Genomic DNA, 27161 nt, shown 5'->3' on the forward strand with positions numbered 1-27161 from the left:
GAATGGAAGCCATCACGTATAGAACTCCCGTGATGTTTTTTCGATTTTTCAGTTTTTCAGTTCTTCATTTCTTCGATTTTTCGATTTTTGATGTTTCAATTTTTCAATTTTTGATTTCGATTTCTAGATTCTTTGGATTTTCTTCGATTTTTCAATTTTTCAGTTTTGAGATTCCCTTTTTTTCAGTTTTTGATGTTTCTAAATTTTCGATTTTTGGATTTTTCAATTTCTCGATTAACCCATTTTTTGGGTTTTCGACTTTTACATTTTTCGCCTTCTCGATTTCTGGATGTTTTAGTTTCACAATTCTGCTATTTTTCGATTTTTTTATTTTTCAGGTTTTTGATGTTTCAATTTTTCGACTTCGATTTATCGATTTTTCAGTTTTTCTTCGATTTTTCAATTTTTCAGTTCAGGGTCCACATTTTTTTTTTCAATTTATAATATTTCTAAATTTTCAACTCTTGGATTTCTCAGTTTCTCGATTAACCGATTTTTTTGGTTTTTCGACTTTTCGATTTTTCAGTAGATCAATTTTTCGATTTATCCTTTTCTTTATTTAAAATTCAATTTTTGAATTTTGTACTATTCGATTTGTCGATTTTTTCCTCAATTCTCGATTATTCAAACTTCCGTTTCTTTAACGTTTTCATTTTTTTATTTCCCATTTTTTTTTTCAATTTTTGATATTTCTAAATTTTTAATTTTAAGATTTCTGAATCTCTCGATTAAGCGATTTTTTGGTCTTCGGGTTTTCGAGTCGACTTCTCAATTTCTCGATTTTTTTGGGTTTTCAGGTCTTTATTTCGGCGATTTTTCGATTTTTCTGGTTTTTGGTGTTTCAATTTTCCGACTTCGATTTTTCGATTCCTGTTTTTCTTCGATTTTTCACTTTTGGGGTTCCCATTTTTTTTTCAATTTTTGATATTTCTACATTTTCATTTCTTGGATTTCTCAATTTCTGGATTAACCGATTTTTTGGTTTTTCGACTTTTCGATTTTTTGATTGACAAATTTTTCGATTTTTCTTTTTTTCAATTGTTCGCCTTCCATTTTTTTCAATTTTTCAATTTTCTATTATTCGATTTTTCGATTTTGGACACTTGATTTTTCGACTTCTCGATTTCTCGATCTCGATGTTTCGTTTCTCATTATTCCAGGGTTTCAATTTTAGCATGTTTCGATTTTCCGATTTATCGGTTTTTTGTTTTTTAATTTTTTGATTTTTTACATTCAATATTTTTACATTTTTCGATTTTACGATTTTTTTATTCGATTTCTTGATTTCTCGATTTTTTAAATTTTAAAATTTTTTCGATTTTTCGATTTTTAGATTTCCCGATTTTTCAGTTTTACTTCGATTTTTGGGCTCCCAATTTTTTTCAATTTTCGATATTTCTAAATTTTCGATTCTTGGATTTCGCAATTTCATGATTAACGGATTTTACGGTTTTTCGACTTTTCGATTTTTCAATTGATCAATTTTTCGATTTATCTTTTTTTCAACTTTTCAATTTATCCAGTTTTTTTTTTTATTTAGAATTTAATTTTTCAATTTTGCACCATTCGATTTTTCGTTTTTAGACACTTTAGATTTTTCAATTTTTCGATTTTCCGATTTCTCGGTTTTTTGATTTTTCAATTTTTTGATTTTTTACATTCAATATTTTTCTATTTTTCGATTTTACGATTTTTTTCTATTCGATTTCTTGATTTCTCGATTTTTCAAATTTTAAAAATTTTTCGATTTTTAGATTTCTCGATTTTTCAGTTTTACTTAGATTTTTGGGTTCCCAATTTTTTTTCAATTTTTGATATTTCTAAATTTTCGATTCTTGGATTTCGCAATTTCACGATTAACGGATTTTTCGGTTTTTCGACTTTTCGATTTTTCAATTGATCAATTTTTTGATTTTTCTTTTTTTCAACTTTTCAATTTATCCAGTTTTTTTATTTAAAATTCAATTTTTCAATTTTGTACAATTCGGTTTTTCGATTTTGGGCACTTTAGATTTTTCAATTTTTCGATTCTTCAATTTTTCGATATTTAATTTTTCAATTTCTCCAATTTTAGATTTTTTGATTTCTTAATTTCTCGATTTCTCGAATTCTCGATTGTTCGATTTTTCAAATTCTCAGTTCTTCGATATTTATATTTTTCAATTTTTGATTTTTTAGTTTCTGGATTTTTCAATTTTTCGATTTTTACTTCCCGAAGTAAGTATTGTAATCGAGTCCGTCGGCCGACTCTCTACTTTTACGTTTTCTCGATCTTTCATGACCCCTAGAAGACGAAGAAATAGGTCTCCCATTTCCGTCTGTCTGTCCGTCTGTCCGTCTGTCCGTCTGTCCGTCCGTCTGTCCGTCCGTTTGTCCGTCCGTCTGTCCGTCTGTCCGTCTGCCGTCCCGGATTTTTATTAGACAGATAATCTCCGAAAGTACTCGACCGATTGTTGTGAAATTTTGTACTTATATTAAGAATATCATGTAGATGGTAAAACGCTAACCAAAATTTGTCTAATCATCCCCACCACTAATGCGATGACGTCACTTCAAAATTGTACATAGTAAATGGGTTTTCAATTGTATAAAATAACATAGTCCTACACATGTAGTTTACAACTCTGAATCGACTTTTCACCCAAAACGTCCAGATTTTTGGAAAAAAATCAAAATTATAAAACAACATTTTGAAATTTAATTTTTAATCTGCTAACCAGAATGCTTTGAAATGTTGCAGATGTTTTAAGGCTATAAAGAGCATCATAAATCTTTAGTCAAAAAATATTTGCTTATCCCCTCCAAAAACTTGATGACGTCAGCTCAAAAGTTTGTGGAATAAATCATATCTAAAATGTACAAAATATGATGAGTCTGTACTTGTGATCTATCACTCCATTCATATTTTTTGGATTTGCATATACAGGGTGACTCAAAAAAATTAATGAATGCGTAAATATATTTTATTGATTTAATCAGGAACTACAAAACGGAATGCTCTGACATCTTGCAGATGTTTTAAGGTTATAAAGAGCATAATAAATGTTTAGTCAAAATATATTTGCTTATCACCTCCAAAAACTTGATGACGTCAGCTCGAAAATTTGCCGAATAAATCGTATCTAAAATGTACAAAATATGATCGGTCTGTACTTGTGATCTATCACTCCATTCATATTTTTTGGATTTGCATATACAGGGTGATTCAAGAAAATAAATGAAAGCGTAAATTTATTTTACTGATTTACTCAAGAACTACAAAACCGAATGCTTCGAAATCTTGAAGATATTTTAAAATTATCATAAGCATGGTAAATTTTTGATCAAAACGTATTTGGTCGTCCCCCCTAAAAAATTTATGACGTCACCACAAAATTTTGCTGAATAAATCCTATCTAAAATGTACAAAATATGGTGAGTCTCTTCTTGTGATTTATCATTCCATTCAAATTTTTTCGATTTGCATATACAGGGTGACTCAAAAAAATTAATGAATGCGTAAATTTATTTTATTGATTTAATCAGGAACTACAAAACCGAATGCTTTGAAATCTTGCAGATGTTTTAAGGTTATAAAGAGCATAATAAATTTTTAGTCAAAATATATTTGGTTATCTTCTACAAAAAACTGATGAGGTCAGCTCAAAAGTTTTCCGAATAAATCGTATCTACAATGTACAAAATATGATGAGTCTGTACTTGTGATTTATCATTCCATTCATATTTTTGGATTTGCATATGCAGGGTGACTCAAAAAAATTAATGAAGACGTGAATTTATTTTATCGATTTAATGAGGAATTACAAAACCGAATGCTTTGAAATCTTGGGAATATTTTAAAGTTATTATAAGCATGGTAAACTTTTGTTCAAAATGTATTTGTTCATCCCTCCTAAAAAAATTGATGACGTCACCCTTAAATTTTGCTGAATAAATCCTATCTAAAATGCAAAAAATATGATGAGTTTGTACTTGTGATTTATCATTCCATTCATATTTTTTAGATTTTCTTAAGAGGTGGTTCAAAAAAATTAATGAAGTCAATTTATTTTATTGATTAAATTAAAGGCAACACTTATTATTAGTATTACACCCCAACCAACCCAATTTGGTAGACACAAAATTTGTTAAAGGAAAAACTCGGTTGAAACATAAGGGTAGCACGCTTATTTACATCGACTTTAACATTACAGACCTGCATTTGTTTTATGCGCTCACTTGGTTCCGCGAATGTGAAATAGACATGTTTATAATCAACCAATTGTGAATTTCACCGTCAAGAATTAAAATAAAACCCAATGTTTTATATAATAAGCGGAAGTCGAAGCAATAAAACCGATGGTCGTTTTGTTTACAGTTTCTCTGTTTGACTCTCACGTATGCTGTTACGCCTGTCATCTTGAATTAAGAATGTTTATACATACACGATTTTCAGTTGCCTCTGATACGTATACGTGAGTAAATTGTTTCGTTATTTTATTGATTATTACAAATCAATATTCAAAACGACCCAATTAATTTTCCCGAAAATTTGAGAATATAATAATTTTATTCTTAGTATTACACTACATCTATCCCAACTGATATACGTGTCCTTGCAAAAATGTTGATGACGTCATCGCAATTTTTTTTAAATTCCCACTACAAAAATGTAATGAGAAAAAAAACACAATAGGCATGCAGTCGTCAAGTTTCCGACAGCGAGGGAATTACTGTCTAAACTCTTTAGACCAATTTTTTGTGCTTATAAATCCGCTCTCTATTGATCATTTTAAGTAAGCAGGCTTGAACCCAACCGGGGCGACCTTCACAGGTTTTATTTATCAGAACGATCAACTTCTTCGATGTGCCTTTAACGTTCAAGAAGGTGCAGATGATATAGCCCGTTTCGCTAGGCGGTAAAGGACTAAGACTAAAAACTTTAATGCGTTTGGTTGGATTGAACTTCCACATGGTATTCCAAGTGTTGGTGTCTTCGAAACAACCGGCGCACACCAATTGTATGTTTTTGTTCGAAACAGCTTCTTCGATAATTTCAAAACTTTTACCGTCCATAAACTGCACATTATCTACAAAGACCAGTACTTTATCTTTCCCAAGCATTGTCATAAAATTCTGGTGAACGTTCTCCTTGCTGCTGTTGCTCTAGATCGGACCCACCGACAAAGTCGATTTACTCGTTTGGAGCAGTTCGGTGAAGTCCCACAAATGTCGAGGTAAGTCGTACAGTCGTAGGGGACGACGCGTGCTATTAATGTCATACAACTGTTGATCAATAGTAGAAACAGTGTAATACGGCCTCTGCAGAGCTTCGTTCAATGCTAAGGAACAAACATATCGAAACTGTTTCACTTGACTATTGTTAATCGCTTGTAGTAGCTTCGTCTTCCCGACTTTCGACTCGCCTTTGAAGCAAATACTCGACCAACCTGCTGTTTCTGGTTTGTGGAGAATCAAGTCGGCAACTGCCAGTTCCATACTGCGACCGATTAGAGGCAGAGACTGATCTTGTTTGTACTCCATTTTATCAAAGTCTTCGTTGTACTCGAATATGAGGCCAGCAGCCGATATACCTTTAAGCGTCAAAGCCGACTGAAGTTGAAAATACAGAGACGACAATTTGCAGCCTTTGTAAGTTTCTCTCTGCGAAAGGGATATCCCACGACGCCACAGTACACCAAGCCATTAGTCACACCGATGGAGGTGCATTTTGTTGTGATTTCTGGTTTTTACTTTTACTTCTTTTTATTAGAAAATTGGAAAATTAACTTTTGTTAATCATTTATTTATAATTATATATTTTTTTTTACATAGCAACTGTTCCAATATAAAATTAACACTCTTATTAAAATTTCATTTCCATCAACAACTCATTAACACCTTCTCCAAATTTTAAGGTTATGTCACTTGTTACTTGTCAATTGATGCTTGACATAAATTGTTCTTTCAGGTTTTCAAATTTAATGTTTCCAAGAGGTTTGGTAAATATGTCGGCGATTTGTTTTTCAGTTGAACAATACTTTATGTTTATAATACCTTCTCGCACCTTTTCATTTATAAAATGAAATCTTACATCTATGTGCTTGCTCCGTCGATTGAACTGTCCGGTTTTCACTATTGAGATTGCACTCTGATTATCAACGTACAAATCTATCTTCACTTCACCATTGGTAAGTTCATCAATTAGAGATTTGAGGTAAAGAAGTTCTTTAACACATTCTGCAGCAGATATGTACTCAGCTTCTGTGCTTGAAAGTGAAACTATTGACTGTTTCCTGGAACACCACGATATGGGTCCACCACAAAAAAATATTATGTACCCTGTTGTACTTCTGCGTGTTTCAGTGTCCCCTGCAAAATCTGAATCACAATAGGCAATCAATCTCTCACTGTTTTGGCCATCGTAGCACAGTCCATCATTTTTTGTAGATATCAAATAGCGAAACACTCTTTTTACTGTTACAATGTCTTGATTTGAAAAATTTTCCATTTTTCTACTACAGTAATTCACTGCATATGATATGTCTGGTCTGGTCTTGTGGTTTAAATATAATAAACTTCCAACAGCTTCTCTGAATGGATAATTAATTTTTACCATTTTATCTTCTGAACTTATGTCTTGTTTGACCATGGGCGTAGGTACAGGTTTGGAGTTTTGCATATTAAATTTTTCTAAAGTTGCTTGTACATAATCTTGTTGTGAAAGTATAACTTTTCCATCATGTTTTTGAATACTAATTCCTAAAAACCTATTAGGATTTTTTTCACTTGTCATTTCAAATTCGGTTTGAAGATTTTTCAATAACGATTTCATTTCTTCTTCCCATTTGCTGATCAATAATAATCCGTCATCTACAAAGATTGCTAATAACATGGTCTTTTCTATATTCGTAAATAAACATTGATCACTAATCAGTGGTTTTAAACCGTTCAGTTTTAAAGATGTAGTAAAACGTTCATTCCATTTCATAGGAGCTTGTTTTAGGCCATATAGCGATTTCGACAATTTACACACTTTGTTTTCAGTTTGTTCACATTTGAACCCCTCTGGTACATGCATAAAAATTTCTTCTGAAATACTTCCAAACAAAAATGCTGTTTTTACGTCAAATTTGGTAACTAACATATTATACTTGGCAGCCAGTGCTAACATTATTCTTACTGAGCTTATGTTCACAACTGGACTGAATGTTTCGTTGTAATCTATTCCCTTATGTTGTTGGCACCCTCTTACTACCAACCTTGCTCTATATTTTCCATTATCTTTAACTTTGAATACCCACTTGCTTGTCAGAATGCGATGTTTGTCTACTTCATTTATATTCACGTAACTCCATGTAAGATTTTTATTCAGAGATTCTTTTTCTTCACGTATAGCCTCAAGCCATTTGTCCTTTTCTGGTCCCTTGACTGCTTCTTCATAAGTCAATAACGCTTCTTCTTCAACAAAGTTTACAATATAATCTTTAAGTTTTACAGATTGTTTTAATTTTCTTCCACTTCTTGTTTCTGCGATGCCTTCTCCTCTTCTTGATTCTGTGATGCCTTCTCCTCTTCTTGATTCTCTGATGCCTTCTCCTTCTCCCAAAATTATATTTTGTACTTCTATTTGATTTGGTTTTTGTCTAATGTCTTGTTCATTTTCAGTTTCGGTTTCTGAATTTCCACCTGTATTGTTTTTTTCTAGTTCTGCATTCTGTTCCTGATTTTCTTCGTCGCTTTCTATAACATTTATTTTGCTTGTTCTTCTGTAATCAGCCAAAGATTGACTATCTGGTTCTTTGAAGATAACATCTCGGTGTATTTTTATTTCCTTAGATTTTTCATCCCATAAGCGGTAACCATTTAGTGCATATCCTACAAAAAGATACCTTTTACTTCTAGGGTCAAGTTTGTGTAAATTTCCCAGTGTCTTTGCATATGCTACAGAACCAAATATTTGTAATCTGGACAGATCAGGTTTCATTTTGGTCCAGTATTCTATTGGTGTTTTGTCTATTGCTTCTGTAGGACTTCGATTTAACAGATACGCTGCTACATACGCAGCTTCGCCCCAAAAATCTTTACTTAGCTTGCTGTCAAATATCATCGCTCTTGCCTTTTCCAATAAGGTTCTATTTAATCTTTCTGCTTTTCCATTTAGTTGTGGACTATGGGGTATAGAATAATCCAGAACAATGCGTTTATTTTTTGTCCAGAGTTTAAAATTCGATGACGTATATTCACCACCATTGTCACAACGTATTTTTACCACCTTTTGATTATGATAAGCTTCTGCTTCTCTAATAAAATCTTTTAAATGTTCTGATACTTCACTCTTATACTTCAATAGAAAAATTCTACAATAATGAGTATAATCATCTAACACTGTTAAAATGTATCGTTTTCCATCCCAAGTTTTAGGATCGATTGGGCCGCATACATCTGTATGTAGAATTTCTAGTGGTCTTCTTGCCTTTTGTCTCGTAGTATTAAAAGGGAGTCTTGTTTGCTTTGCTTCCATGCAGACTTCACAGAAACCCATTTGACATTTCTTTTTATTCAGTTTCATGCCTGTCGATAGATCTATTAATCTTTTTATATTCTTTGTTCCCAAATGTCCTAGCTTTCTATGCCAGTCTTTTACTGAAGTATTTTCTGCAAGATAACTCTCTTCCTTACTTTGATTTATACTAACCATATATAAACCACTTTCAATTTTTTTTCCTTCAAGTATTTTTTCATTGTTTTTCCTTATTACTACCTTTTCTTTAGTACTTAAATGTTACTTCACCATCATTCTCTCTTATAGCATTAACTGACAGTAGATTTTTGCTTAATTCGGGTACAAAAAGTACATCATTCAATATACATGAACTTCCTTCAACTGTTCCTTTCCCTTCTGCCTTCATTTTTTCATTCTTCTTTGCAACTTGTATGCTACTTTCGATATTTTCTAATGCTGTAAACATCACTTTCGAGTTGACCATGTGGGATGAACATCCTGAATCAACTATAAAATCTTGCGTTGTCAATCTTCTGTCTTCTGTAAGAAAGGCTATCTTCTTTTTTTCTAATGATTTTGTCTTATCTCTAAAGAAACAGTCTTGCTCTTTACGGTTTGTTTTCTTGCAAATCTTGCATTGGTTATTTGTCCTTTTGGGACAGTTATTTGCAATATGTCCAGAGCATCCACACTTAAAACATTTTACTTCGCCAGCACCCTTTTCTTTCCATTTTCGGCAAAATCTTGTATCATGCGAACTACTTTTACAATGTTTACAAAATCTTTCTGAACTTTTAAATGCAAAATCTCTCTCACTTTCCTTGCTACGGTTTTCTTCGGATAGTAGTCTTGCTATCAATTTTGGTAAGGTTTTTTCATTATCTTGAGTAGATTCCCAGGCAGTCCTGAAGAAACCATAACTTTGAGGTAAAGATGACAGTATTTTTGACATTAACATGTTGTCATCAACTGTTTGATTTAGACTTTTTAATTTGTGTGCAATACTCTCTATTTTGCTAATGTGAGTAGCCATATCAGTACCTTTTCCAAATGTGCAGCTGTAGAACTCTTGCAGCAAATTACATATTTGTTCTGAAGTGCTTCTTTCAAAAATATTTTTGATTTTTTCGAACATTTCTTTGGAGGTGGTGCAGTCCATAATGTGCATCATGTACTTTTTGTCTATTGACGTCACAATTAGTTTTTGCGCTTTTGCATCATTTCTCACCCATTTAGTTTTATCTTCCTCCTTTTCCACACTAGATAGAAGCTTGTCTCCATTTACTATTCCAAACAGATCATAAGCCTTAAATGTTACTACTATTTGAAATTTCCACAACTGATACGTGGTTTCATCTTTGAGCTTTTCTATTAAATTCACCTCTTCTGTCAACGCCATTATTTTTGTTTTTTTTTCTTCTTATGTCACTGTCAAATACGTTTTCTTCCTTTTCGAGTTTTATTTCTCTCGTTAAGGTTCTAAAATTTCTTCTTCTAGCTTTACTGCCTCAGTACTTGCGAGTACTCTGGGCCCATAACCTGTTGTGATTTCTGGTTTTTACTTTTATTTCTTTTTATTAGAAAATTGGAAAATTAACTTTTGTTAATCATTTATTTATAATTATTATTTTTTTTTTTTACATAGCAACTGTTCCAATATAAAATTAACACTCTTATTAAAATTTCATTTCCATCAACAACTCATTAACACATTTGACAGTGGTGAGTTTCTTGATAGATTTGCGGATAGCAAATGCCTACTTTAGGGCGTTCTGACTTTCGACTTCGTGTTCGATTCCTCTTAGACCGAAGAGTACGAGAATCATGCAGTCTTTGTCGAAAGGGGAGACTTTGTTGACGACTACGCGCATTTTCGATACGATTTTGCAGACAGTTTGAAACGCTTTGTTGACCATGGGGATCAATTTGGATTCTTGAGAGGTAGTAGGGACTATGTTGACGAACTGGATGGTGACTTGTCACATCTCGGTGAGATACTCGATGGGTTGCTTCTCTTCCACTTGACTTTGAACCGGTCGTACGATGAAAGGGTTCAAGTCGTTGGGAATCCAACGAGTCGAAGCCTGTTTAACACTCGTCCTCTGCGGGAGAGAAGCTACAAAAGCTTCGGTAATTTTACTATCGGTAGTGGCGTTGTCGATTCGTCGCTTCTCGTGGAGTTGGTTTCTGTGCTCTAGGTGTTTAACGCAGAGAGAATGCGCCACCGGACTTTTCTCAGCGTAGTATTCATTTCAAGCACTTTGATTCGGGAAGTAGATACAATTCCAAACCTGGAACCGCGCCTTGACTACCAGACACACTATTTTAGACGTTTTACCTTGACGTGTCCTTCAGGCCCGAACGTCACCTCGTAATTGTGGTCACCTACATTTAAAATTTCAAATTTGGCGCTACAACTAGATTGCAGCAGTGAGGAGGAAGCAGTACGGGACACGACGGGATCTAAACAGAATTTTAATAAAACCGCTCGTTCGAAGATTAAAAATTAGTTTTACTAAAAAACCGACTACAATTTCAGGAGTGGGATTAACGACCTTAACATCGGAATGACCAATGTCCGATTTGTGTTTGTGAAGTGCTGATTCATGGAATAGTTACACGGATAAATGGTTGAAGAGTCAAGCACGCGAGAAATGTGAGGTTATGTCAACTCATCACGTTTTCATAAAAAGAGAAGATGGCAAGAACCCTCCAAGAAGTGGAGTTGTGTGACGACGCTATTAAGAATGGTCCTTATGCATCGGTACGTACGCTATACGGCCTTGCCTTTGACGACGGTAGTCGGTTGAACAGAAAGAAGCTGTGTCAATGGACTGGTTTCCCTTTTGAGGTCGCATCAGATGACTTCAATGAGAAAGTGGATGAGGTAGTGCAGAATTTTACGATCGCAGAACTTTGTGGAGTCGGCCTTCTACTGGGGTTGAATTATGCAGGTACTCACCAAGAAGTGGCCGAGAGAATTTGTTCAGTGTTGACTGATTTTGATCTGTTTACACAAGAAAGAGTTGTTCAAGAACAAGAGAGTGAAGACGAGGACGACGAAGATGATCCGGTAGACAGTGATGATGGTCGAGCAGGCGCGGCAGCAGTCCCTACGTTCACCATGTCTTTCAGAGACATCGAAGATTCCGTACGCACTTTTAGTGGTGATGACAATTATGCAATCGAGACTTGGGTCGCAGACTTTGAAGACATCGCTAAACTTATGAAGTGGTCGGAACTGCAACGACTAGTTTTTGAGAAGAAATCATTAACTGGGCTTGCTAAGTTATTTATCCAAAGTCAGAGGAATTTGGGTACATGGAAGGACTTGAAACGCAGGTTATTGAGTGAATTTTCCAAGAAGGTGAGCACTGCTGAACTGCATCGCATGCTGAATAATAGAAAAATGAAAAAAGAAGAATCTCTCCAGGAATACTTGTTGAAGATGCGTGAACTCGCTTCAAAGGGTCAAATTGAAGAGGAGTCAGTAATCGAATATGTCATTCAAGGTATCAACGATGATCCTGAACACAAATTTTTGTTGTATGAAGCTAAAACTTATGTCGACTTAAAGAAAAAAATTGAAGTTTATGAGAAGATTAGAAAGACCCGTACACCTTCGACTCAATCTGTTGGTCAACGTTTCCGAAAGCATAACGAAAACAAAGGAACTTATTCTCCGGGGTCTGTAGGAGCGAAGGGCAGTAGTAAACCCCCTCCAAATCAGAACATAATTAGAAGATGCTATAATTGTAATGGTGTGGGCCATTTCGCCTCAAATTGTCCAATTCCGGTGAGGGAAAAGGGTTCCTGTTACAATTGCGGTTCAAAGGAACATCAGAAGAGGAATTGTCCAGGGAAGAAAAAGGAAGACAACACCACCAATGTGATATCAACCGAGACACAAGATCCCTATATGGTAAACGTTAAGATTAAGGAGTGTTCATTTTATTAAACGGACACCTTTAAAGTAACGCCACTTTTCTAATTTTTAATCTAAATTATTCCAGTTTTTATATATGAAAGCTTTAAGTTGTATCTATTAAATGCCATTTTTGTTTTCAAAATAACGTTATTTCTTTTTAAAATGAAGCGAATCGCCATTGAGGCAAGAAAATTATCTTTGCAAAAGTGATGCTACGAAAAATTTCCGTTGGGGGGACTGCCTAAAATAACTAAATGTTCAAAATCAGCAGTGTTCCAAATAATCAAAAAGTTTGGGGAGTTTAATACTTTAGAAGATTTGCTCAAATCCAGACCGAGAAAAGGCCCGCTTAACGAAAATATTAAGGAAAACATCATTAAACTGCTAAAATTAAGGAAATGTATGTCTGTGCGGGAAATACCGAAGAAGCAAGGTGTTACCGTAGGTACTGTACAAAATATAAAGACTCGGAATAACATTAGAACGTATTAAAGCAAAAAATCCCAAAAAGAAGCGAAAAGCAGTGCACAAAGTTTCAAAAAAAAAAAGCAGGAAGTTATAAACAATTTTGGTCAGGAACAAAAATCGTTGTGTTTTGATGGACAACGAAACGAAGGTTAAAATGGACTGCAATACACTACCCGGCTCCCAGTTTTATAATGCAGTCGTAGGGGAAGATGTCCTCGATGACATGAAAACAAAAAAAATTGAAAAGTTTGGGAAAAAAGTCTTAGTGTGGCAACCGATTTGTTCTTGTGTGCTAAAAAGTTTTAGTTTTTTTTTACGATTGGAACAATTCGGGGCGATGATTACAGGAAAGAATGTATAAAAACGCGATTATCGTCTGTTTATTGCAAACATCATAACCCTCCATTGTTTTGGCCAGATTTGGCTTCGGTTCACTACGCTGGTGCCACTCAGGAGCTTCTTAATGCCAATAATGTACAGTTTTTAAAAAAGGAAGATAAACCACCCAACTGTCCTGAGCTTCGTCCACTTGAGCGATAATGAGCAAATATGAAATCAGTGTGAAGAAAAGATGGCCGAACAACATCATGAGTTGGAGAATTTAAAAAAATGTGGCCTCCTGCTATGAAGAAAATCACAAACAAACCTGTGCAAACAGTGATTCGCGGTATTCGCGCAATAGTTAGAAAATTTTATAATTTCTGAATATAATTGATTAGAGAATAGGAATAATTATTTCATTTAACATTTTTAAACATTTTTATAACAAAAAAAATTAAATCAGCCCAAAGTACTCGAATTAGTAGCAATTTTTCAGTGTCCGCTTTATAAAATGAACATTCCTTAATGTTAAAGATGATTGTCAAACCGAATGTAGCTATAATTTGAATTCATTAATCGATACAGGTAGCCCAATTTCAGTTGTAAAAGTTCGGTATGTCACCGAAAATAATTTCAATGAAGGTCTAAATCCAAATTTAAATTTCGTGGGTGTGAATGGATCGAAGCTTGATATTTTGGGTATTTTTAACACGGAAGTATTTGTTAATGAAACTGTTTTACCCGTAAAATTCTATGTAGTTCCTAATAGCACCATGTCCTTTAACGCTATATTAGGTAGAGATTTTCTCAATACCAAGGGTTTCACGTTTACGTTAGGAGATCATTTAAAAATTATTTCAAACGAATTTGAGAAAGTAAATAACTTTGACGAAATTTTACATGTCGATTTTAAGGTAGGTGAAGAAATAAAAAGTAACAAAGAAGTACAGATCAATCCTTGTTTAGATTATGATAAAAAAGTGGAAGTTTTGGAAGTGTATGATAATTTTTATTTATGTAATGACTCGCCAAAGATTGATTGTAATTACGAAATGAACATTTGTGTTAAGAATAATCAACCAATCTCTTTTAGACCACGGCGTTTATCCTTTTCTGAAAAAGAAAAATTACAAAACATGTTAGATGATCTATTAGAACGAGGCATTATTAGACCTAGTAGCTCTGATTACTGTAGTCCAATTGTACTGGTAAGAAAAAAGACAGGTGATTTAAGGCTTTGCGTTGATTATCGCGAATTAAACAAAATTACTATTAAAGACAACTTTCCTACTCCTCTGATAGAAGACAATCTGGATCGACTTCAAAACAAAAGATATTTTACGACCCTTGATCTTAAGGATGGTTTCCATCATGTTCGTGTAGCAGAATCGTCGATTAAATTTACTAGTTTTATCACACCTTTAGGGCAATTTGAATATCTTAGAATGCCTTTTGGGTTAACTAATGCCCCAAGAGTTTTTAACAGATTTATTAATTTAGTTTTCAATAAATTATTTCTAGCAAACAAAATTATTTTGTACTTAGACGACATTCTAATAGCGACCAACAGTTACGAAGAACATTTAGATATTTTGAAAGAAGTATTTGGTGCAGCCTCCCAACACAATTTGCTTTTTCGAATTGATAAATGTGCTTTTCTTATGTTTGAAATTTCTTATTTAGGATATCTAGTAAACAATGATGGCATCAGACCTGATCCGAAAAATGTCGAAGCAATTTTGCAGTATCCAATTCCTACAAATGCTAAGGAAGTTCATAGGTTTGTTGGTATTGCTAGTTGTTTTCGAAAATTTATAAATGGGTTTTCCGTCCTTACAAAACCTTTATATGACTTGTTAAAAAATAATGTTGAGTTTCGGTTTGGTGAAAACGAACTTGAATCCTTTGAACAAGTAAAAAATCAATTAGCTTCTTATCCTCTTTTAGCTGTGTATGATCCGCATACCCAAACAGAGTTGCACTGCGATGCATGCACATCTGGGTTTGGAGCTATTTTACTTCAAAAACAGTCGTCGGGAAAGTTTCATCCTGTTTTTTATTTTAGTCGTAGGACGACCGAAACCGAATCTAAATATCACAGCTTTGAATTGGAATGTTTATCCGCTATTTATGCTATTAAACGATTTCATATATATCTCTTCGGTATACATTTTACGATTGTCACAGACTGTGATAGTTTTAGGCTTACTCTGAATAAAAAAGATATTAATGTTCGAATTTCTAGGTGGGCACTATTCTTACAAAATTATGACTACGAATTGCAACATCGTCCGGGAACACGGATGATCCATGTTGATGCTTTAAGTCGAGCCAACAATATTTTAGTACTAGAGGAAAATACACTGGAACAAAATTTAGCTATTTCTCAAAATTTAGATTCGAGTATTCAAAAGGTTAAGTCTGAACTCGAAATCCGCGAAAGTACAAAATTTGAACTTAGGAATGGACTAGTGTATAGAAAGAGCAAAGGAAAGCTTTTATTTTACGTTCCTTCGTTGATGGAAAGTCAGATCTTAACTATGTGTCATGATAATTTCGGTCACGTTGGCGTGGACAAAACTATGGAGTATCTAAAACGCAGCTATTGGTTTCCTGGTATTAAAGAAAAAGTGAAAAATCATGTTCGAAATTGTTTGAAATGTATCACCTTTTCTTTGGTGGCGCTGTGCCGAGTGAGTTACACAATATCCCTAAGGGAAATAAACCCTTTGTCACCATACATATTGACCATTATGGTCCATTAGAAAAAACTTCGACAGGTAAAAGATATATTTTTGAGATCATTGATTGTTTCACTAAATTCGTAAAACTGTATGCAGTCAAGAGCACCAAAACTTGTGAAGTAATCAATCAGTTAGAAAATTATTTTAGGCACTATAGTGTATCATTACGTATTGTATCCGATCGGGGATCCTGTTTTACCTCTAATGAGTTCGAAAAGTTTGTTCAAGAACACATGATTCAGCATATTAAAGTTGCGACGGGGTCACCAAAATCAAACGGTCAGATCGAAAGAATCAATCGAGACTTAACACCAATGTTGTCAAAATTGGCTATTTTAACAAACAAGTGGGAGAAAGCTTTGGGAACAGTTGAATTTGCTATTAACAATTCGTTTTGTAGATCCACTGGTAATTCTCCATCCGTTTTATTGTTCGGTATTAGTCAAAACGATCCTAGCGATCCTTTAAGAAATTCATTGGGCGCTGAAGCTGAAAAAGAAGATGACTTAGCCGAGGTTCGAGAAAAGGCTCAGTCTCAGAATGAAAAGTTACAAGCATACAATAAGCGCATGTATGACCAAAAACCTAGACCTCCTAAACCGTACAATGTCGGTGATTATGTGATGATAAAAAACATAGATGTTACACCAGGTATTAATAAAAAACTTTTACCTAGGTATCGTGGTCCCTACGAAATCAAGAAGTCATTAGGCAATGATCGTTATTGGATTACAGACGTTGAAGGTTTCCAAGTAACGCAAATCCCATTTGAGGGAGTATGTTGTCCTGAGAATATGAAGCTTTGGCTTCAATAAGTTACAAAAAGATTAGTTTCATTTGTTCATTATTTCATAATGTTGTGTTTCTTAGTTTTGTTTCCACCTCGTTCTAGTATTGACGCTAACATGTTCGTCTTTTAAGCCGTCTTTTAAGCGATTGGGTTTTCTAATCCATCTTTAATACCCTTATGATTTTTATGTGTCCTAATTACTTATGTGATTTATGTACTTTAGATACTTATGTGCGTCTTATCATTATGTTATTTAGGCGTTATATTATGTATTGGATTTATGTGACTTATGTTTTTAACATTTTATGTTTCACTAACTTATGATGTTTGTGTGACTGAAGTTTTAAGCACCTTATGTTTTATGTCACTTATTATGTTATGTACCTTATGTTTTACTTTGTGTAACTTATGATGTTTGTGTGACTGAAGTTTAAGCACCTTATGTTTTCTGTCACTTATTATGTTATGTACCTTATGTTTTACTTTGTGTATATGATCGGGACGATCATAATGTCAGGTAGGCCGAATTGTGGTCACCTACATTTAAAATTTCAAATTTGGCGCTACAACTAGATGGCAGCAGTGAGGAGGAAGCAGTACGGGACACGACGGGATCTAAACAGAATTTTAATAAAACCGCTCGTTCGAAGATTAAAAATTAGTTTTACTAAAAAACCGACTACATAATTATCTTCAGCTAGATGCCCCCACACACTCGGCACAATCACCACATCTCCAGACACGCTTATCCTTTCCGCAGACTTCACGTCGTTGATAGCCTGTCCGACGATCACGTAGTGTCTATAATTCTCGTTCCCGATCACCGCAAACGTCAAGTTCCCGCAGGCTATCGCCAGCTTCACCTTCAACAACACGTTCATTTCGGTATCGAAGCACCCCAAAGTGTGCTGGATGAACAAAGCGCAAACTATAACCCGATGGATGACTTCGAAGAGACGCAGATTAGGGGGTGCCTTCCACAAAGCCAAAAACGCGTCTCCCGAGAACTTCAAGATCTCGCCACCGTAGAACGTGATGACTTCCACTAGAGTTCCATTTTTGTCTTGATGACGGTGATTCTGTAGGGATCGTCTAAATGACAGTAAATAGTCAACTAGTCTGTGGCTGTTCTCTTTGGTAAAAATTGTTAAGAAAAAACCGACTCATAGTTGCGTTATTGTGAAAACGCCAAACTTCCGGAAGCAATTTAATATCCCGTTCCGGGAAAAACCAGCGCTTTCAACTCCGGCAATGCACTCTGTATTTAACGATCACCTAACCACCAAGCTGGTGCACACCCTAATTGCCAAGTCAATAAACCTGACACGGCTTGTGCACATACCCTGCAGATGCAATCATGTTCAGAAGCGATACAGCTGCCAGACTATCAATAACCCTACGGAAATTCTTGAGAGTATTTTATAACCCGACATGGCAGCGCAAGCTTCATCATGCAACAAATAGTTTTCTCCGAGTGCACCATTTATCGAGTCGAGTAACAAATGATGGTTTAAGAATCTTGCACGGTCCGTATTTCTTCTTTTATCTCTGCAAAAGACGGATGCGGCTGTAAAAAGCCGAAACAATGCTTTATGTTGTGTACAAGCAGCGAATTAAAACACAAATTAGAAATGTAAATTCGGCCCGAAATTGACAAAAGTTATGGGCGTTTCTTTGTCGTGAACTAAATTTCATCCGGTATTAAATTTCTTAGGAAAATTGAGCGAGATACGATTTTAGAGTGCAAAGTTTAATATAGTGCGAGCGCGGATTAAGGATTATTGTTTTAACGTGACAGCTCCGCTGAACAAATATTGCGTGATAAAAGTTTCTTTGTTTCGTATCATAATAAATTTCGCCGAAACAAAACGGTATTAAGCAAATTTGCCAACAGGGCTTGTTACCGGCGTCGTTTCGTTTGTTTACCTGCAATTTTAAATTTAGAGCCGGCTCACTTGCGTTATATTTTCTCAAAACACAACAGCAATTTCGCCTTTGACACAACAACGTTAATGATATTTATTTATTTTATTTTATTAAATCAATAGCTTAGAATCTGCGGCCAAATAACGATTTTCCAGGACGCAGCAGCCAGTGCCAAGAAAGAAGACTAGTGGAAAGACGATAAGCACGGTGACAAATAAACTAAAAAAGATGATGAAAATGGAAGACTCTGAGAGATGGCTATCTCGACACATCTCCCCGTAAATCTATCCGCCTCCAACAACAACGGCTTCTGCATACAAGTCATCTCGGTTCCTTCAGCATTATGCGTTCAATTGTTTCAACTCGCGCCGCCTTTATCTGCCTTCCGCCTGGCGGCGCCCGTTCGAACTTAATTGCAAAATCTGGACAGGCCAACAATGAAAAATCCGCCTTATGAATCGCCCCATCATCTCCCCACTAATAGAATTTAATTATACGCGGTATTTATCAAAATTAAACAAGAAATAAAGTGACTCGCGGCAGCCGTCCGCGCTCATTTTTCACACCCAAATAAAAGATGAGTCGCAATCAATTTACATTAACTTGCATATCACCGGCGCGGTTAATCACCGCCGCCGTGACGTAATAAAAATCTTTTTGTTTAGGGAATAATCGACGACGAGCGTCTGACAAAAGGGCTGATAAATTGTACGTCGGCGGCGATGTTGCCCTTTTATTTTTGTTTATTCGCGTGGCACGCTCGGTTAACCCGGCCAAATTAAAAACGGGATTCGGGATTTTCACATGGTTTAAACCGATGTTCGCATAAAAATTGTTATTAGAAAAATGACCAAAATGACTATACCTTGAACAGTGTGGCTATTAGCATTATCCTTGGCCGTAGTGGACCGGCGTTTTTGGGTTGGCGACTGCTTGGCTAATTTTCGGGCGTGGGGGGATTAGGCAGATCGATGGATCGCGTTACGGGGGGCGGGGTGAGTTATGGAGGGAATCAGGCGGCAAATCGGACTTTTTGTACTTTCTCCCTTTACGGTGGATCGGCGCTTTTAAGCCGAGCTTATGTGGAAAAAACAGACGCATATGTCGAGAGAGGGAACAAAGTAAGAGGCTGCGGGTTCATAAATTATTCATTATTTTCCTTATTACGTTTTGAAACAAATTTTGCGTCATCAAAGCGGGAAACAAAGATAGGGGGTTTTTGGAGAGGAGATTAAAAGCAGGAGCAGCTGAAGCGGAATTTGCTTACAAGATTAAGGTAAAGAGATGCGTAGTTTCGAAATTGAGGCGCGCGATTTCAATTTTTACGGATTTGGGTGAAAACTGTTTGGGTGGGGGTGTGATGTAGTGAAGTGTTGAATACAATGTTCTTCGATTTACACAGCTGTTTTGTTGTGTTGTTTGCAAAGCTCGATTATTTTTTCACGGAGAAAATTGAGTTAAAAAATGTTTGGAACGGATTTGCATATTTAAAAAACACAAACAACACCCACTGATGTTGTTTTCTTGATATCCTTTCCTCCGCCTTGTGCAGCCTACGTTTTAAGAAAAGTCGATCAGATTCGTGAATTGGGGAAAATTTTCCATAAGAGTGATTTCCTTTGGAATAAAAAGGCTCGACTTTTTAAATATCGTGACACCTAATCAAATTAATAGAATAAACAAGAATTTGAATTTGAAAGGGTTTTTTTACAGAATAACTTAATAAACTTTAATACTTTGCACAAAATGTGTTTTTTTTTTCTGACATTGGAGCCGATATGATGAAAATAAACAGAAATTGGTGAACCAAGAAAATTTTCCTGAAGAATGATTGATTTTTAGAACAAACCAATCAACATATAGTTCAATGTTTCGGTATTTGACCAAATTAACAGAAGATACATAATTTTAAATCAAGATAAAATCCGGCATTTGAGGACCGCTTTCAGAAAATGTAATTCTGTCCTTTTAATGTAATTTTCTCTGTTAGTAGCAGGCATAGCTATAAAGTAAGTAAAAATTTGTGATTTTGAGAAAATTTCCCACAAGAATCACATATGTTTAGACTGAAATTGTGAATTTAAATTTTTATATTAAAATGGTGGATGCGCCGGGATAATAATTTTGTAAAAATTTATTTAGTAAGAATTGTGAGAAACCTCTGCTTGAAATTGTACACTTCGAAAGGAACCAAGTGATTTTTAAATATCTTGACACCTAAACAAATTAATAGAACAAACAAGAATTTGAATATGAAAGTTTTTTTTACACATTAATTTAGCAAATTTTAACACTTTGCACAAAATGTTTATTTTTTTCTGATATCGGAGGAGATATGACTAAAATAAACAGAGATTTGTGATATCAAGAAAATTGTCTTGAAGAATGATTGATTTTTAAAACAAACCAATCAACGTAAATTTTTTATATAAAAATGGCGGAGGCTTTAGGCTAAAAAAATCCAAAATTGTTAGAAAACTACAATTTTAAACCATACAGAGTTAGTGCACTTCTTTCAATATTTTCGTATTTGACCAAATTAACACAAGATACATAATTTTAAATCAAGATAAAATCCGGAATTTGAGGACCGATCTCAGAAAATGTAATTCTGTCATTTTAATGTATTTTTCTCTGTTATTAGCAGGCATAGCTATAAAGTAAGGAAAAATTTGTGATCCTGAGAAAATTTCCCATAAGAGTGACACATTTTTAGGCTTAAATTGTGAATTTAAATGCTTATATAAAAATTGTGGATGCGCCGGGATAATAATTTTTTAAAAAGTATTTAGTCTAAGAATTGTGAGAAACCTCTGCTCGAAATTGTACAATTCGAAAGGAACCAAGTGATTTTTTAAATATCTTGATACATAAACAAATTAATAGAACAAAGAAGAGTTTGAATATGAAAGTTTCTTTTTACACAATAATTTAACAAACTTTAACACTTTGCACAAAATGTTTTTTTTTCTGATATCGGAGGAGATATGATGTAAATAAACGGAAATTGCTGATATCAAGAAAATTTTCCTGAAGAATGATTGATTTTTAAAACAAACCAATCAGCGTAAATTTTTTATATAAAATGGCGTAGGCTTTAAGGTAAAAAAATCCAAAATTGATAGGAAACTACAATTTTAAACCATACAGTTAGTGCACTTCTTTCAATATTTTGATATTTGATCAAATTAACAGAAGATACATAATTTTAAATCGAGACCGATTTGAGAAAATGTATTTCTGTCTTTTTAATGTAATTTTCTCTGTTGTTAGCAAGCATAGGAATAAAGTAAGTAAAAATTTGTGATTCTGAGAAAATTTCCTATAAGAATGCCACATTTTTAAGTTGAAATTGTGAATTTAAATTTTTTTTTTATAAAAATGGTGGATGCGCCGGGAAATTTTTTTTTTTTAAATATTTAGTGTAAGAATTGTGAGGAAACCTCTGCTTGAAATTGTATAATTTGGAAGGAACCAAGTGATTTTTTAAATTTCTTGACACCTATTCAAATTATTAGAACAAACAAGAATTTGAATATGAAAGAATTTTTTTTACAGAACAACTTAACAAACTTTAATATTTTGCACAAACTGTGTTTTTTTTTCTGATATTAGAGCAGATATGATGAAAATAATCAGATTTGTGATACCAAGAAAATTTTCCTGCAGAATGATTGATTTTTAAAACAAATTATTCAACGTAAATTTTTTATATGAACATGGCGGAAGCTTTTCGCTAAAAAAAATCTAAAATTTTTAGGAAACTACAATTTAAAACCACATAGTTATTGCACTTATTTCAATATTTTGGTATTTGACTAAATTAGCAGAAGATACATAATTTTACATCATGATAAAATCCGGCATTTGAGGACCGATTTCAGAAAATGTAATTCTGTCATTTTAATGTATTTTTCTTTGTTGTTAGCAAGCATAAGAATAAAGTAAGTAAAAAGTTGTGATTCTGAGAAAATTTCCTATAAGAGTGCCACATTTTTTAGTTGAAATTGTGAATTTAAATTTTATATAAAAATTATGGATGAGCCGGGAAAATTATTTTTTTTAAATATTTAGTGTAAGAATTTTGAGGAAACCTCTGCTTGAAATTGTATAATTGGGAAGGAACCAATTGATTTTTCAAATTTCTTGACACCTATTCAAATTAATAGAACAAACAAAAATTTGAATATGAAAGAATTTTTTTTACAGAATAACTTAACAAACTTTAATACTTTGCTCAAAATGTGTTTTTTTTTTATATTGGAGCAGATATGATGAAAATAATCAGAGATTTGTGATACCAAGAAAATGTTCCTGCAGAATGATTGATTTTTAAAACAAATTATTCAACGTAAATTTTTTATATGAACATGGCGGAAGCTTTTCGCTAAAAAAAAATAAAACATTTATAGGAAACGACAATTTAATACCATATAGTTATTGCACTTATTTCAATATTTTGGTATTTGACTAAATGAGCTGAAGATACATAATTTTAGGTCATGATAAAATCGGGCATATGAGGACCGATTTCACAAAATGTAATTCTGTCATTTTAATGTATTTTTCTTTGTTGTTAGCAAGCATAGGAATAAAGTAAGTAAAAATTTGTGATTCTGAGAAAATTTCCTATAAGAATGCCACATGTTTAAGTTGAAATTGTGAATTTAAATTTTATATAAAAATGGAGGATGCGCCGGGAAAATTATTTTTTTAAAATATTTAGTGTAAGAATTGTGAGGAAACCTCTGCTTGAAATTGTATAATTGGGAAGGAACCAAGTGATTTTTTAAATTTCTTGACACCCATTCAAATTAATAGAACAAACAAGAATTTGAATATGAAAGAATTTTTTTTACAGAATAACTTAACAAATTTTAATATTTTGCACAAACTGTGTTTTTTTTTCTGATATTGGAGCAGATATGATGAAAATAATCGGAGATTTGTGATACCAAGAAAATTTTCCGGCAGAATGATTGATTTTAAAAACAAATCATTCAACGTAAATTTTTTATATGAAAATGGTGGAAGCTTTTCGCTAAAAAAAATTCTAAAATTTTTAGGAAACTACAATTTAAAACCATATAGTTATTGCACTTATTTCAACATTTTGGTATTTGACTAAATGAGCAGAAGATACATAATTTTACATTATGATAAAATCCGGCATATGAGGACCGATTTCAGAAAATGTAATTCTGTCATTTTAATGTATTTTTCTTTGTTGTTAGCAAGCATAGGAATAAACTAAGTAAAAATTTGTGATTCTGAGAAAATTTCCTATAAGAATGCCACATTTTAATGTTGTAATTGTGAATGTAAATTTTATATATAAATGGTGGATGCGCCGGGAACATTATTTTTTAAAAATATTTAGTGTAAGAATTATGAGGAAACCTCTGCTTGAAATTGTATAATTCGGAAGGAACCAAGTGATTTTTTAAATTTCTTGACACCTATCCAAATTAATAGAACAAACAAGAATTTGAATATGAAAGATTTTTTTTTACAGAATAACTTAACAAGCTTTAATACTTTGCTCGGAATGTGTTTTTTTTTTCTGATATTGGAGCAGATATGATGAAAATAATCAGAGATTTGTGATACCAAGAAAATTTTCCTGCACAATGATTGGTTTTTAAAACAAATTATTCAACGTAAATTTTTTGTATCAACATGGCGGAAGCTTTTCGCTAAAAAAAATCTTAAATTTTTAGGAAACTACAATTTAAAACCATATAGTTATTGCACTTATTTCAATATTTTGGTATTTGACTACATTAGCAGAAGATACATAATTTTACATCATGATAAAATCCGGCATTTGAGGACCGATTTCAGAAAATGTAATTCTGTCATTTTAATGTATTTTTCTTTGTTGTTAGCAAGCATAGGAATAAAGTAAGTAAAAATTTGTGATTCTGAGAAAATTTTCTATAAGAATGCCACATTTTTAAGTTGAAATTGTGAATTTAAATTTTATATAAAAATGGTGGATGCGCCGGGAAAATGATTTTTTAAAAATATTTAGTGTAGGAATAGTGAGGAAACCTCTGCTTGAAATTGTATAATTCGGAAGGAACCAAGTGATTTTTTAAATTTCTTGCCACCTATTCAAATTAATAGAACAAACAAGAATTTGAATATGAAAGAATTTTTTTTAAAGAATAACTTAACAAACTTTAATATTTTGCACAAAATGTGTTTTTTTTTCTTCTGATATTGGAGCAGATATGAGGAAAATAATCAGAGACTTGTGATACCAAGAAAATTTTCCTGCAGAATGATTTTTAAAACAATCCAATCAACGTAAATTTTTTATATAAAAACGGTGGAGGCTATAAGCTAAAGACATCTAAAATTTTTAGGAAACTTGAATTTTAAAATAAAATATTTGGTATTTGACAAAATTAACAGAATCAAGACCGATTTCAGAAAATGTAATTCTGTCCACTTTAATGAATTTTCTTTGTTATTAATAGTATAATAATAATAATAACATTTACTACCCAATAAAATAATTTGTAATTTCCACTTACAGGACAATATAAACCTAAATTTAATTCAATCTGGTAACAGTATTCAACCCATGTTATTAAAAATTAAATAGCTTAGCTAAAATTACCCAATTATATAAATAAGTACCACCTAAATATATGTTCCAAACATTTTTTTAGTACATTTAAACTGCAACCAAAAAGATCAATCTTGTTATCTCTTTCAAAGTTATTTAAACTTGAACTGATCACATACAATGGATCTTTCCTACCTAAATTAGTTCTTGGGGTTTTACAATATGGTGTAACTGAAGTTTTACTACTAAGCCTAGGGATGAAAAAACACATAAAACCAAGCAACTCACTACAAACTATGACACAATGTAATAATTTATAAAATAATTTATGAATGAATATTAAACCTAACTAACAATGCGTTCTGTGAGCAATTTCTCTCTGGCCATCGCGTTTCTTGTTTAAAAAATAAATATTTAAAAAATCGGCGTTGAACTGATTCAAACACGTTGATCTGGTAACTGTAATAGGAGACCGGCCAGAGAGCAATATTCCAACTTAAAAGTATTAGTAGGAATACGAATAAAATAAGCGAGGATTCGTGATCCTTCGAAAATTTTTATATAAAAATGGTGGATGCGCCGGGATAATAATAATAACAATAAAAATGTGTAGTGTAAGAATTGCGAGGAAACCTCTGCCTGAAATTATATAATTCGGAAGGTACCAAGTGATTTTTTAAATATCTTGACACCTAATCAAATTAATAGAACAAACAAAAATTTAACTTAATAACTTAACAAACTTTAGTACTTTGCACAAAATGCGTTTTTTTCTGATACTAGAGGAGATATGATAAAAATAAACAGAAATTGGTGATACCAAGGATAGGTATTGGAAGACCAATTTCAGAAAATGTAATTTTGTCCGTCCGTTTAATGAATTTTAGTCGTGTTATTAGTAGGAATACGGTTAATTAAGCAAGGAGTTCTGATCCGCAGCATATTTCCTATAAGAATGACACATGTTTAGATTAAAATTGCCAATATATTTTTATATAAAAATGGTGGATGCGCAGGGACAATAAATATTGAAAAATATAATTTTGGGATATTTTAAAATACAACAATTGCAGGAAATTTGCTATTCGAAATCATACATTTCAGTTCAAACCTACCTTAAGAGCAATGAACTATAAATATTTAAGGAAGCGTAACAATTACTAGTTCTAGAAAACACAAAATCAGCTCCTACCTGTATTGTTTGGTGGTCCCTGATTAACTTCTTGATACAGTTAAAAATGAACGTGAAACACATCCCTGCCAAAATTAAAGAAAAAATAACCATGATGACGATGATGTGGTCGTCGTTGAGCGACAGTGTTTGAGCACTCTGAAACATTACGACAAACATATTACAGCCTCAAATCCGCAAACAATTATTTAGGGAGCAGAGCATAAAGGGGATTTCCACTTGACCCAATCGTAAATTTTTTATGGACTCAGCTAACCCGACTTGAGTTCTTTCGGCCATCAACAGGCGATTTACATTTCCGCCACAATTTAAGAGCGGACAGGTAATCGTTATTTAGTGGTCCCGCGAACTATCTCGTCGGCAGAAATTTAAATCGTGGAAATCTCCTCCGGAAATAAGACAAAGAACACGGGGAAAACATAAAATTGCAACTACTGCTCTACGCACTAGGTGGAAAATTTCGGAAAAAAACACTCTCGCTACAACCACACGAAAACTAGGTCCCAATTCTTATTCAAAAACAAACCAATTTTGTTAATAATTTGCCTACAATTTTCAATAAGACAAAAAGCTGAGGGAAAACCAAATTTAAAACTACACTATGAACCAATTTCCAGAGACTTAGCTTAGACACTAACCACTCCTCCCTAAAACAAACACAACAAATTTCAGAGAACACAGAAAGGCAGATATTGTCAGAATAAGACCGGCACACACGAAGCTTCACGTT

General features: G+C 33.4%; 1 protein-coding gene across 2 annotated transcripts in view; it reads right to left on the minus strand.

Moving 5' to 3' along the window:
• Positions 1 to 27161, minus strand: part of LOC135126138 (bone morphogenetic protein 1 homolog) — a 430017-nt gene that overhangs the window by 2153 nt on the left and 400703 nt on the right. For both annotated transcript variants that reach the window (XM_064051970.1, XM_064051969.1), the window contains one exon: positions 26432 to 26569. In XM_064051970.1, coding sequence (XP_063908040.1) covers positions 26432 to 26569 — 138 coding nt within the window. The remainder of the gene's footprint in view (positions 1 to 26431; positions 26570 to 27161) is intronic.

The sequence above is a fragment of the Zophobas morio genome, unplaced genomic scaffold, assembly GCF_036711695.1.
Source record: "Zophobas morio isolate AGI-343-1 ecotype UQ-CSIRO unplaced genomic scaffold, CSIRO_AGI_Zmor_V1 ptg000010l, whole genome shotgun sequence".
Taxonomy (NCBI): domain Eukaryota; kingdom Metazoa; phylum Arthropoda; class Insecta; order Coleoptera; family Tenebrionidae; genus Zophobas; species Zophobas morio.